The sequence below is a fragment of the Vanellus vanellus genome (assembly GCF_965231255.1).
Source record: "Vanellus vanellus genome assembly, chromosome: 17".
Lineage (NCBI taxonomy): Eukaryota > Metazoa > Chordata > Aves > Charadriiformes > Charadriidae > Vanellus > Vanellus vanellus.
In genome coordinates, this window is record NC_138922.1 from 14,491,230 (window position 1) to 14,505,228 (window position 13,999).

Sequence of the window (13,999 nt, forward strand, 5' to 3'; positions counted from 1 at the left end):
GGGGGCTGCAAGTTCTCCCCACCAAGGCAACACCCCTCCTCCATCTAAACCCTATAAAGGTGACTTTAATCCAAAGTCATCTGATCTCAGGAGTTTACCTGCACTCGGAGTAAGAAGAGCACAGAGACACATCAGGTCATGCAGAGGAACACAGCAGAAACCCCCTTTCTAGCGGGGCAATCCCTCCCTGATGGACCCTCCCCGGGCACAGCTGAGCCCAATGAGGGTCTTCAGCACCCCTGAGATAAATTTGCAGCAGGAGCAGTATAACCAGAATTTGGGATGAGCCTGGGCTGGTCCTGCAGCACCCCAGCATGGGCTGGCTGCTCGCGGGCCAGCAAAGCCCAGCCCAAAGCAGTCAGCAAGAAGAAGATGGGTTTCTCTGGTGTTCTGCTCATGAGAGCTAAGAAACAGCCTCCCTCAGCATCCCGCACGTGCCTAAACTCATGAGAGGCTTTAGGAGACCCTGTCCCCGCGACTTAGTGAAGTTGCTGCTTTGCACGTGGTTGGAATGAGAAATGGATGGACCGTTCGCTGCTGACAGCGGTCCCATGGCTCCTGGGAAAGGTCACAGACCAATTCCTCCCGCTAAGAACTCACCAGTTCGTGCCTCTGCCCCCACCAGTTAGGGGGGGTCCTGCCAGGCTCACCCCAAGCCCAATAGTTTTGGCAGAAAGGGAACGGAGGGTGTTTGTGCTCAGAGGTGCGGGGCCCCAACCGTGTGCCGAGGCGGGGGGCGCAGGAGGGGGGGTCCTGCAGACCGCTGCGCTCAGCAAGTCCGTCCTCGTTAAGCCAGACTGGGTTTCCTGGTGCAGGGAGAGTGGGCCACTGCTGCTAATTACAGGACTAATGATCCTCCCCCACAAGAAGTGGCTGCCAGGGCCCCCTCCCCAGCACACCTGGGGCAGGGAAGCGGCGTTTTGTCTGGGCTAGCGGAGCAGCTGGCTGGGCCACTGTGCTGGAGCTCCTGCTGCTCCCCGGGCAGCTCTGGGTGTCTTCACAGAGGATGAGAGACGCGGCTGCACCGGGGGAGGCTGTTCCCATGGCATTTGTTTGCTTCACTGGTCTCTCAAGCCGGCAGCCAGTGCAGTCACGGCGTTGCTGTTTAGGAGGCTCCATCTCCACACTGTTCCCTCGAGACAGGGGACACAGCAGTCAGAAGCAGTGGTGCGTCCGTGGCACTGGGAGCGAGGCGAGAAGGCTGTCCTGGCGTCCCCTCGGCTGAGGAGGACTGCCCACCAGCCTCCGCACCCCTCTCCCCGGCCACAGCCAGCACCAGATGCAAACCCAAACCCAAACCCTTCCTCTTCCACCGGCCCTCCAGGCGGCCCCTCTGATCCCACGCACATCACCGGCATCAAAGGAGCACACTTCCACTGCAATGTTTTTCCCTTCCCAGTCTCTGTCCACCCACGTAACAAAAAAAGAGAAGAGCAACAAAAGCCGTTGAGATAAATTTATGTAGAAGTGAGGCGCTTTGCAGCATTTAAAACAGACCACAGTGGTCCTGACCCTGAGCACCCCCCTCCCATCCCAGGAAAACATCCTTTTTCCTCTTCAGGCTGGAATCTTACACAGCCATGTTTTTTTTAAATCAACACGCCAGAGTTTTGGCTGTGCTCAAGAACTCACGTATCTGCTCCTGTTGTTCTTCAGAAATGGTCAGGGAAAACCTGCCGAATATGACCAAAACCGCACACCTTTGGAGGAGAAGCGTTAGCTCTGCAAATTGGACGAGACTCGCTGTATTGATTCAGGGATAAAACCTGTTTGTTCTGTGCTCTGCTGCTGAAGCGAAGCTTCACAAATGGCTTAACCGATGGGTGTTGGTCCAAGCGGACCGGGCACAGAGAGCCTCCTCCTTACCTGAGACGAGCGCTCCCAGTCCACTCAGACTGCAAAAACTTGAACCTGGGATCTGGCCACCATGCCCGATGTGTGCATTAGGAGGGACCTCCCTCCCCATTCTCCTTGACAGGCAATTCCCCTTTCCCCAGAGATGATCTTTCCTTCAGGAAGAGCTGGTCTGCACCGTGAGCCCCCACCTCAGGCCATGTGGAGAGTGTGACAGTAACACCAAGCATGTCTGGGGACCACAATGCCCCTCCATCCGAGTCGTGCTTCAGCAGCAATGCCCAGCAAGTGCCCACCGAGACCAGCAACGCTAGCGCACCATGTGCCCCATGCAGATAACAACCCGCACACAGCCACTGAGTCTGCGTCGTGGCTGCATGGCACCAAGGCAGGAGCCACTGACACCAAATAGACAGGAAGCTTCTCAGGTTCTGCAGCTCAGACCTCCGAGCCTCTTCCAAAATCCACAGCAGACTGTTGGCTCCATCCCCTCCCTTGTGAGTCAAACGCCCACCTGAAACACAGCGTCCTCTGCCCGTCTGTCAGGACCAGCCAGAGCTGTGTACTGGGCTTCTGTTCCCCGGAGACACACAAAGGGAATGTGGGAGCACAGGCTGCAGGGACTGGGTGGAAGCTGTTCCAAAAACGACAAGAAGGGAAGTTTCTGTGCCACAGAGGTGTGGTGGTAGCCAAAGGCCAGCTCTGGAGTTTGTTTATAACTAAGTTAAGTGCCTCAGCAGCTCTTTGTAAATCACCTCCTGCAATTGCCCAAGTACTCAAGTTGTTGCAAACTTACAAGGGTACCTTTGCTTACACAAATATTTTTACAATGCTTAAAAATCAACCCTGAGAGATATGCCCCAAAAATTATCCTTGCAGAGGAGGTGGTCTGTCTGCCCACCAGAACCCCGCAGAGTGGCTGGCGTTGTCCTGCGCTGCTCTCCCCTGGGGCGGCGCTCGGCTGTTGCACTCGACAGAACCACAGTCTTGGTAGAGGAGAGGATCCAGTGAAGAGGAGCGCTGCAGCTTCTTCTGGCATTAGACTAATCATCCAGTTCAGCCTCCTTTTTTCCACTAGGAACAAAAGCAAGGAAGGGTCACAGACTTAAAAAGCAGAAACCAAGAAGACTAAATAACTATGTCACTTAATAAGGGGCTCAGACACACAGGTTTTGAGATACGTGGTCATAAATGCAATGAGTTTGGGTTTTCTGTCACACAGACTTCCAAACTAGTTAGCCTTTGTGTGAGCTTCAGCATCCTCCAAGGCAGGAAGGCGTTAGAGGTGTCAGAGATGCAGCTCCAGCACAAACGGGGGACAGCCAGCCTGGCCGTGCACAGGGCTACCCCCACGGCTTGGCCACGCTGTGCAACAGCCACTACAAGAGCAGAGAGAGCCCCTTCTGCTTCTGGCTGTATGACTCAAAGAATAGAGGAGCTGAGCAGAGCACGACGAGTTGCACCATCCGAGTGCTGTAAGGAATCCATATGGAGCTGCCTCAGTCAGTCACTACTGCCACCAGCACCCTTCACTGCTTCACCACCAGGACCCTCAGAGCAGAGTGGGCTTTGAGTCCTTCACCCACCCCCGAGCAGCTCTCCAGCCAGGGCTGTCTGCTCTCTATCCAGCCCGGCACTGGTGTGGGTCTGAGGGAACCCAACAACGCTCTTGGGAACTGTGCTGCAGAGGCAGCGCAGCCACAACACAAACTCCTACGCCTCAGCGGGCTTGCTGTGGATTTACACCGTTAACAGAGCGGCCGCTGGCCTCCATTATGTAAGTGGGGGGGAGTCTGACCCTCCCCTTGCTCTCTGGGGGCAGAAACCAGCTCCCTGCAGGATATTTCTGTCCACCCTCGTGTCACATCTGTGGGCGTTAGTGCTTTGCTTATCACAGGTGCCGGAAACAGGCCAAATCCCCAACGACCTTCCCCAGCCTAGGACACAGCGCTCTGCGGAAGAAACGTGTGAAGTGGCATGGGTACAATCACCAGAAATCACCCTTTATGGAGGCAGCATACCTCCTGATGTCACTTGAGCTCACCTTGTTACCTCGTCTGTCCCTTTAATGCCATTACTGAAGATCATTACATGAGCAGATCCCCTTTGGAACGGCAGCTGCTTGGGCTGCCCACACACCTACCTCTCTGGCCCAGAAGACACGACCTCCAGTGGTGAACACAGCCGCTTCCGAATATACTCCCTCGATCTAATATCAGCCTGGAATTAAGGAGGAAAATGAGTGAAAACGGATTGATCAGCCTGCTTGGTGCCCCCTCTTTGCTCTCTCAGTATGCCCCTGCACACCCTCATGTCACTGCATCACAAATAGCTTTTATACGACTCCGTTGCAAAGAGGAACCTGCACGTTTCTTTCCTTGTTTGGTTTCTGTGCCTCACCGCAAGCTGCTTGGGAGAGTGAAGACTTAAAATGAAGAAACAGAGGGTCCTGGACCAAACAGCCATACTGGAGTACAGTTCATTTCAGTAGCAGAAAGGACATTCGCTGAACCCTCGCTGTCTGCCCCTTTACTTCTCAGAGGAGTAAGGAGGTGAGGCATTGGGCACAGAGCCTTCCTGCCAGCCGGTGCCTAAGGTCTCCTCAGCCCTGACCTACCCCAGGCACGGCAGGATCAACAGCCAAAGTGGGACCCAGACTGGGCTTTCTCAGCAGATCCCAGCTGCAGCTGAGTGCCATCAGCCTTCACCGGGGGTCCCTGTGGGACCCAGAGGATGAACGAGCACAGGGCTTCCAGCACACACGGCAGTGCAGTGAGCATTCCTGCAGCGAGCACCGACACAGCTGGAATCCCCCACCTTATACCTACACTGAATGGCTCCTGATACCCTCCTCACTGTCCAGGGATGTTACAGGCCAGTGAGGATTTCCAGAGGCTTAGTAAGAAGGTGTTCACTGGCAAAGGGAGAGTTGCTGGGGTGATAGGCTGCTTTTCCATTATGCCTCATCTCTATGCCAGAACTGCAACCCCTCTTTGATGAACCCTGACAGCAGACTCGGACTGGAGGAGACCTGGGAGTCTGAGAGTGGTCTAGTGCTTTCATCCTTTGAACCGACCCAAACGACTTCTTCCACATGTAGGCACCTCCAAATGCAGTGCAGGGAAACGTAACGAGCAGCTAAGCTCCTTCACAGGCCCTCCCCAGCAACAGCTCCTCACTATCTGATGAGAGATGGAATAGACTTGTTAGAAACTTGAGTCTTCCTTCCCTTGAGAGGAGATATTCCAAAAAGTAAACTGGCTCTCCCATTGAACCAACAGAAGCTGCTCCGCCACCCTCACTCTGTAAAGGGATCACATGCTGTGATCACATGCAGTGAGTAATGCTGATGAGTTCCTGTGCATCAGCAAAACACTTGCAGATAAAGAAGCTCAAAAAGAATGACCCCCCTTCAGCCCAGGACTCTGCCCACGCGTCTGTTTCTTGGGTTCTTCTTCATCCCTTTTGCTCAAAGCTATCAAAATCCTTCAGCCTATACTGATGTACAGAAGCAGAATGTCCCCTGGCCCCCAGAAAGGTGCTGGAGTGCCAAAACCATATGCATGTGAGGGCAGATCTCTGCAGCATTACCAGGCAATTTAGCAGGAAACAGTGGCTCATAGGTCCCTCCTCAAAAGGTGAGGAAATACTGGAGCCTTTTATGGACTTGTCCTGGGGCAGCAGAACGCCCCACGGACTCTGCTGCAATAACCTCCACTGCACACTCAGTGAGATAGAAGCTGTGTCCCAGGACGATGCTAACAGGGACTCCCACTGGCATTGCAAACAGGAGCAGGGCTGCAGACTCCAGGCTCACAGCACTCCAAGATCACCTTTATAGTTGTCTTTATAGCTGTGACACTGTGATGGTCCCAAAGGATGAGCTTTTCTGGTCACTAATTAGCTGAGAAATGGAACTCTGCCCTCCACAGGGAACTGTAAATTGAGAGGGGAAGCAGAGCTACGGAGAGGGCTGTGAAGAGTTTGGGAATATGGCAATCCAGCAGGCACGTTCTCAACAGGACATGGGATGAAAAGAGAGAAGCTGGCATTACCCATTCTTGTACCCATCCCTTTCCTTCCTCTGTTCCAGCAGTTGTATGATGCAGCAACAGATGGAGAAGCACACCGCTCGTCTGCTGCATATCCTTTTCCCTAGGCAAGAGCTTGGCTCATCCTGCCTATGCGCCTGATGGGCTGGCTGTGTGATGGTAATTATGCAGCTAAAGCAGGTAAAAACATCCACTAAAAGCAAACAGAGGTAAGACACAAGCACATCCTTGGCTCTATTGCTTCCTGGCACTGGTTGCAAGGCAAGCGACTGACACACCTTTCACACTGTCCTACCTCATATGAGTCCAGAGGCGAAGCTGCCAAGGAAGGCAATGGGAGCAGTTTACACGCCAGGCCGTATCCATGCTCTGGGCTCTGCCTTCCAGTACCAAAATCAAAAGCAGTAATGTTGAGACTACCAAATTGGCAGTTTACTGCCCTCTTCATTTGAAATTGATCTTGGAGCCATCACCAAACCTCATCAAATCCACCCTCGCACAAGTCTCCGGTTCCTCCCCCTTCTGGTATAGCCTCCTGTGACATGAGCCCTCCTGTGCTCAGCAAGAAAACCAGATTGCTGTGTCTTATCCACGATGCAGGATAGCATGTAGGCAGAGTGGGGCAAGGGGAACACCAGTGGAAATCCCAAGAGCTACAGAAAGCGTTGCTGCACATTTACTGGATGTTCATGTCCCCCCGAAGAGTTACTGTTCAGCTTTCCAGTGCAGAAGACTCTCAGATGCTATCACAAGCACGCAGACCTTGGGCTCTTGAGCAACTTTGAGAATTGGGAGTTGATTTTTACATTCCCTCAAAGTTTTTTTCTTTGTTAGAAACTTCCTTTCTCAAAAACACCACTTCGCTGTGACATTTTGGAACAGCTGCTGTGCCCCACCTCAAAGGCAAAGTGTCTCTCTCCACTTAAAAAGCAGTATGTGACCTTCCCAGCTGGAAAAGCTTCACAGCATATGATGATCATGCTAATAAAGTGGGTTAACACATCCCCAGTGGCTGTCCTTGAAGCATTTGCCACTCTCATCACGGTGCTGCTTCTGAAGAGTCTCTCCCGTACCTCAAGCAGCTCCCCGCCACCCCTCCGTCCCTAGCCAGACCTTGCGGGTGGAGGCTCTGCCTGCGTACTGCTGGAAAGGCAGCTCCACAACTGCTTAACGATTCTGCAAGCTCGAGAATGAAAAGTTGTTACATAAGGGGTGGTTTGTTTGGGAGATTTTTTTCCTTTCTCTCTATAATTGGACAGTTTCATAACCGAACTGACAAATAACTTTGATCACTCTTCAGGATAAGAGATTACGTGATGTATTTTATAACAAGGGAAGGAGGTTGTTCAATAGAGTCCCTACTGGGAGACCAAGGTAGCAAGAGTCGCAACTACAAACTATTTTTCTCAGGAAGAAAAACCCCAACCACATTCTGCTGATAACATAAGCTAATGCTTGATTAGGTGGCAAGTTACGGGCCAGTCCTCACTCCTAACGCAGTCCTGAGAGACAGCTTAACCCAGCGTATTAACCAAGAGGCCAATCAATAAGATGGATAACTGCCCTGTAATAATCCTCACAGATTGTTTCTATTTTCAGAGGGGACTAGTGCTGGCATTAGGGTCTGGAATTGTTGCTTTGCCTATTTTATGAGGGGCAGTGGCGATCCCTGTGTATAAAGCAAGCTCGCAGTGGGGGGGACATCTGAAGAGAGAGAGAGAGAGTTTCAGGCTATCTGCTACTGATTTCCCTGCTGGGCAGCAGGAGCTATTCACAGAGAGGAGAGGGATGACAGCTTCCTTCTCAGTTCTCCTAAGGGCAAGTGTGTAATATTCACATGAAGTGACCTGCAGAAACTCACGGCTCTGGGCAGGCCTGCTTTTGTCCTTCTTGGTGGGCTGGAGCAACATCAGGCTGTCCCATCAGCCCCATCCTGAGCCAGCAGGGACCAGCTGGGCACGGTGCCAGCTGGAGCTAAAGGGATCATCAGGAGAGCTGGAGGCTGGTGTGCAGCCAACCAGGAACCCGGCACAGCGAGAGCAGAGGAATCGCTCCCGGTGCAATCCCTGTCAGCTGGAGAGTGTTAAAAGCTTCTGTTTCCCCGCTGTGCGTGGGGATCCTGGGTCTGAGCAAGCTGGGAGCGTGGGCAAACACTGGAGAGGGGTTTTGACCTCTGCCAGAAGTAGGCAAGGGCAGTTGCTCTCAGGAGGGCTTGGTATTGTTCCAGGGCCACTCAGTTTGAATGTTTTGCTGTTATTCTGGGATGACAGCTCCTGCCTACCTCAATCCCTGTCTGGGTAGCTCCAAATGACCAAATCTCTGCAGAAGAACCTCAAAATGTCACAAGCTGGCTGGGCAGAGATCATCTCCATGCGAGCAAAATTATGCCAGATTGGCCTTGCACTTACACGTGGAATAAGGACTGAGTGGGATGTAAACAGTGATTGTAGGTGATAATGAACTTCCCTCTGCTTTCTCTGAAAGATCACCACTCTCACCCGCATCACAGCCACAGCTCCTTTGGCAGCACGACCACACTGTGGGCTGAATGCAAATCAAACCATTTCTGATCACTGCCGAGATGGTGTTGCATGCCCAGGAAGCACAACAGACCCCATACAGGCTGACCAGCCATACCTCTAGGAAAGTAGAAGGCTTAAGTTCCCACAGCAGTTGCACAGCACTACACATGCTGCAGCATGGCACTGCCTTCACATGAACCATAAACGCAGCCTCAAGAAGGCATGAGCGGCTGAGCTCTCTTAAGAGCATTATACTTCTGGGGCTACCAGAACTTACAAACTAAGAGCTAATGATCCAGCAGTCTTTCATGACACGAGCAAAGCCACAAGCACAGCACGCATCAGCTCTGCCAGCTTGTTCTGGGGACACACCATAGCAAAAAGGCCAAGTCAGTCATCCACAGCAGGATTCTCCACAGCCTTCTACCTCCTAATTCCAGGTTTAGATGCTCAAGAGCTGAGGCTTCCAGCACTATGTCAAGATCTGTGACAGTTACCATACAGAGGAACTCCAACAGGGACAAGTCCCATGGAAAGGTTTAAGTGTCCTTGTCTCCTGCCATCCCTCTACCTCTACAGTAAACACACTCCCTTTTGGATTTTTAATCTCTCTGTAAGAAGAGCGACAATTCATTCCATCACTTTAAATAAAGGTTGCAGTTAGAGAACTGGAAGAGTCTCAGAACATAGACAAATACTGGAGACAGCTGAAAATGAAATGAGGGTGATGTAAAAGCTCCAAGACACCATTTTGTTTCCAAAGGGAATGCTCTTCCCCTTTCCTCTGCACACTCCGAACTGCAGAGCTAGCTCAGAGCGCTGCGGAGGCATCCGTCCCTTGCTGGAGGAGATTGCATAAGATCCATCAGCCTACTCCCGTCTGGCAGGCAGTGGTTTATGAGATCAGAAACTCCAGTTCTGGTGTGGACGCTTCAAGGTTTGTTTTGCTTTAAGGTGTTAGATTTTTGTCTGGTTTATAACTACAGACTCAAGATTCTGTTTTCAGAAAACACTGCAGTACCAGTGAGAAGCTCCTGTGTGCAGAGACTGCGCAACAGCCCTCGGCAGGATCACCTCAGTGCTGCTCTGAGGAGCTGCAGAGCAAAGGTGGCCAGACACCTGACAAGCACAGCGGTGCAGCAATGCGAACGGCGTGTTCCAGGGCAACGTTACAAACACGGACATCTGAACGGGCCCTGCTCCCTGGCCTGTCGCTGGGTCGGACCTGCCTGAGCCACAAACAACAGGGTGACCCTGACAGAAGGGAAGCACTTGTCAGGCTAGAAGTCCCAGAGGCTTTACACTTCTCCAGATCCTTTCATCAAGCCCTGCTGCCATTTAACTAGTCTGAAGCTGAGCCTTGGTGGCAGCTGCGGCTCAGTGACGGCGATCCAGTGCTGTCACCTACTGGCTGGCTGCCTCCTCGGAGCCTGCAGCTCCTTGCGGAGTGCAGTAGCAGGGAAAAGCCCAGAGGAGCAGCACTGCAGTCTGTGCTAGGCTCAAAGAGCCCAGGAAAACTGCATTTCCAGCTCCTGTGTATTAACACCAGCATCACAGAAGTTGACTGCAGAGAGGAACCAAGAAATCAGTCAGGCTGGGTCTGCAGTAAGGGCTGTGTGTGCTTCTGGGCACTGACTCAGAAGAACAAGCGAGGAAGAAGGAAAGATCAGTGAGCTACCGTGTAAACACCACCACAACAGGCTGGGGAAAACAGGCCAGGAAGAAGGGTGCCAGCTGCAGAACTGCCAGCTGCAGATGGGTGGCAAACTGAGGCTCTGAAACATTGCCACAGGCTTGGCATCCACAGCCCCCTCCGCTGCTGCTTCCCTGCTCCAGGCCTGCCTTCCCCTTCCTCGGCTCCCCTGCTTCTGTACCTGACGGATGGGCTCCGGGACCCGGTACCTGCAGCAGGACTTGACGAGACGCACGGCTGTCTCCAAGCACACCCTGTGACCCACAGAGATATAAAGCGGCTTAGAGCTGTTGTTGTAGCTACGCAGGACCTGTGCATTCAGAAAGAAGAAAGATCAAATACTTAAGAGGCTTATTTTAACAAATACAGAGTGGCAGAATAATTATAAGCTAGCCAGCTGCCTTCAGAAGGTGGGATGCTGGCTCTGTATTTGGCAACTCCCAGCCTTCTAGAACCTCTTCTGCTTCCCAGTATCTCCTCATAGGGACTGTTTGCCCTTTTGGACCCCTGTGGCGCTTCCCCAAATGCCTCACGCTGCTCTGGAAGGCAGTGAGACTTGCTAATGCAGACTATGTTGAAATAACACCAGACACAGGAAGTTTCTTACATCTGCCCGTTTCCTCTGCACAGCGCTCTTCTGAGTCAGATGCTCCCATATTGCATCCTGGTAAGCTGCTGCAGAATTGGCACCTCTCCTTGACTGCGGCTCACGAATGGGGGTGCAGGAGCATGGCACCTCAGGTACCATAGCCACAGATGTGAATATATCCAACACCTGAACTGTGAACTCTTTCTACAAACGTCTGAGCTCACAGAAAGGGGAAAGCAGTGTTACCAGTCCCCTGTTGACACTGAGTCTTCCTAAACTAACATCACTGAGACAGTCCCACTACAAAGACATCCTCCATTGCTCCCAGCTACACAAAGCTGGAAGTCTCAATGGCCAAATGAATAGGAAACTCCCCACAGCTTACCATGCCCCAGGCTCTCCCTGAAGTGCCTGTCAGTGGGAATGTATCTCCTTCCCTCTGCAGGGCACGAATCTAGGGATAAACACACACATGGCCAGTTGGTTAGGAAGCACGTGTATGAGGCTGTACCAATTCTCTTGGGGTATTAAAGAGCGGTAATAAATTCCCAGCCTGGCCTAACCTGCTCTCTGTGCAGCTCATCCCTGACCAAGCCGTCCACCTGCAGGAGGTTCTTGGCCACTCCAATGCACGGTAGATCCGTCAGGACTCCAAGGTGACAGGCCACACCAAATCCTGCCAACAAGAAGACACTGTAACTGCAGGACACCGGAGAACAGGAATCTCAAGCAGCAGCATGGGGACTCCAGAGAGCAGGACTCTCCAGTAAAGTCCTACCTCTGGGATGGAGCAGGCCATTCCCATCTACAAGAAGTACCTGAAAAAGTCAAAAAAGAAACGTCATTTCCTTTGCATTGAAAGCCACTTGGATAGGCAAACAGTGATGCTGACCCTGTGAGGAAAGGGAATTCTGTCTCAGTCCTTTTACTTCTCTCTATAAGGGCCTTCCTGCGGTGCTATCTACACCTGACTCTAAATGATTCGCAGCATAAGCTCTTAGTGGCTGGCAGCACTCTTCACCAGCACTGCCCACAGAAAGGGACTGCCATTGCCAGGGGAGGCTCGGCTGTTCACGGCTTGGCATCCCCGGGCCCTAAGGAAAGGGCAATAGATGCTTCAATACAACTCTGACACTACACTTTCCGCCCCACCAGTGGGAAAGAGCCAGACAGTGCAGTCTCAGGAGAGGGAAGAACACTTTCCAGCAGTACTCCGCACCCTCATGACATCTCAACTTGGGACAAAGAAATATGCCACACCTGAGGTCTGAGCCCGGGCTCCTCCTGCTGAAGTCTCTGAACAGCTTCCACCAGGAAAGGGACTTCTCGGAAGGCTAAGAATCCTGCCACGTACGGGGCGCCCACAGTCACCATCCGGCAATCCTCATACAGCACCTGGAAGCAGCGGGACAGTGCAGAGACAATGACCTCCAGGACTTGGCCGGGTGGTTCCTAACTGTTTCAGACACGTCTCCTCTAGTTTATGTCCTCTAATCTCATAATTTTTTAAATACTCTGTTTCTGGATCTCTCCCACAAAGCCAAGGCCATTGGGTTGTCTCAGTCTGCTACTCAGTTGGGGAAGGGGGTGGGTAACAGACTGCTGACAGAAGAGGGCTGAACATCACCTACCATACCCTGCTTGAGAGTGAAGTCCTTGAAACAAAATTAGGGCAGCTATTCAAATACACAGCGGGGGACCTCAAAGTTCGCCCAGTCAGAGCGTTATCAAAGAGCATCTGTCTCTATGCAGGGATAGGCCAAAAGAAACCCTGTAAGATGGGACAAAACAACGTTCATGCAGGGGAAGTCAAGAATCAAGGCAGGATTTTAATTCAGTTCATAAAAATTCCAGCGGCCAATATCAAGCTTTATTTCTCTGGTTTTTATAGGTTTTATAGTTAAAGATAATTTTTATGTCATTTTGAAAGCTGGGAAAGAGACCAAAAAATCTTTATTAATTCAAGTAAATGACTGTGGGATATGGGATTCACAGTAGTTTTGAAAAGGCTTTTACATGTTACATCCCATATTATTAGTTGATTCCCAGCAAGAACTCACAAACAAGACATCTGCTATTTGAGTGCTACAAATGCTTTAATTTCCTCTCCTGATCAGCACTGAGTAACAATGGTCCTTTTTGGCTCCTTGTGGGTAGTGGCTGAGCGATTATTTTCAACAGATACCTAAAGCAGTTACAGACTTCTGTGCCTGACCACGGACTACATCTCATCACGGTATTTTCTGATTTCCCAAGTAACTTAAATACATACTAAAGCTATCCCTCAACGCCTCCTAAATTCCCAGTAATCCTACGAACCTCTCACAATCAGGAGCAGTTTGCTTCACATCTTCCTAAACTTATGCCTAAACCCTTATATGTACTTTTTGCTCTGTTTCTCTTTCTTGCAGAACGTAGGGTTGGAGGCTTTGCTGAACATACACGCGGTGACTTGCTGACGGCCGGTGAGGCAGAGGCGCAGTGACAATGGACTTTGTGTAAGTTTTCTAATGACCCTCACGCTGAGGCACACCTGGACACAAGCCCAAGGGGTGAAGCTGCTCCCTCGCCGTTACCTCAAGAGCCGGGTAGCTGAGAACCACCAGGGAAGCGCAGGCGCTGGTGTCGTCTCCTTTGATGTAGGATAAGTCCACGCCTCCCACTCTCTCCAGTCCCGCAAAACTCGCGTCCTTCTGCCACTCCTCGGTGTCCTCCTCAAGCACGCTGGCCTTCAGCCGGGCCTGCTCGCTGGGCAGGACACAGCCGCCGTCAGGCGAGGCCCTTCCTCTGGGCTCCAGGCCTGGCCCGGCACCAACCACACCGCGGGGCCGGGAGGAGCCCACGGACCCAACCGCGGGGACAGAGCTCCGGGGGGCTCCTCTCGAGGGGCGCCATCGTTCGTGGGGACGCCGGAACCCACCCCCACGCCCCCCCCGCTCTCTCCGGAAAGGGGAGCCGGGCGATGCGGGTCCCCTCGCTTCTCCTCAGGAGGGCCGCGGGCGGGCGGGATCCCAGGGAAGGGAAGAGGGGGGGAACCCGCCGCGGTTGGCCCGGGGCCGAGGGGGCAGAGAAGCGGGAAGCCCGGCCCGGGGCCGCCCCGCCACACAGGGCCCAGCCCGGGACAGCGCACGGTTGCCATGGCCACCGCGGCCCCCACGCGCGCGTGTCCCGTTCCTCCACACCCCCCACCCCCGTGGCGCATGCGCAGGGCGCGCGGCGCGGCCGTTACCGTTCCCAGCGGCGCAGAGTGGTGTCCGGCGGCGGCGCGGCGGAGGCCGCCATGGCGGCG

General features: G+C 52.8%; 1 protein-coding gene across 2 annotated transcripts; it reads right to left on the minus strand.

The window, feature by feature from the left end:
• Window positions 1-2,756: 2,756 nt before the first annotated feature.
• ENDOV (endonuclease V) lies at window positions 2,757-13,992 on the minus strand (the record flags this gene model as incomplete). Of its 2 annotated transcripts, none has more annotated exons than XM_082492034.1 (9): window positions 2,757-2,928; window positions 3,998-4,074; window positions 10,303-10,431; window positions 11,096-11,164; window positions 11,274-11,386; window positions 11,489-11,528; window positions 11,971-12,105; window positions 13,287-13,458; window positions 13,940-13,992. In XM_082492034.1, the coding sequence occupies 9 exons, from the start codon at window positions 13,990-13,992 to the stop codon at window positions 2,898-2,900; spliced, it is 819 nt and encodes a 272-aa protein (XP_082348160.1). In that variant the 3' UTR covers window positions 2,757-2,897. The 2 variants fall into 2 exon arrangements, 1 of the variants encoding a protein (XP_082348160.1); XR_014269788.1 differs by having other exon boundaries at window positions 2,813-2,928; window positions 3,079-4,074.
• Window positions 13,993-13,999: the final 7 nt, after the last annotated feature.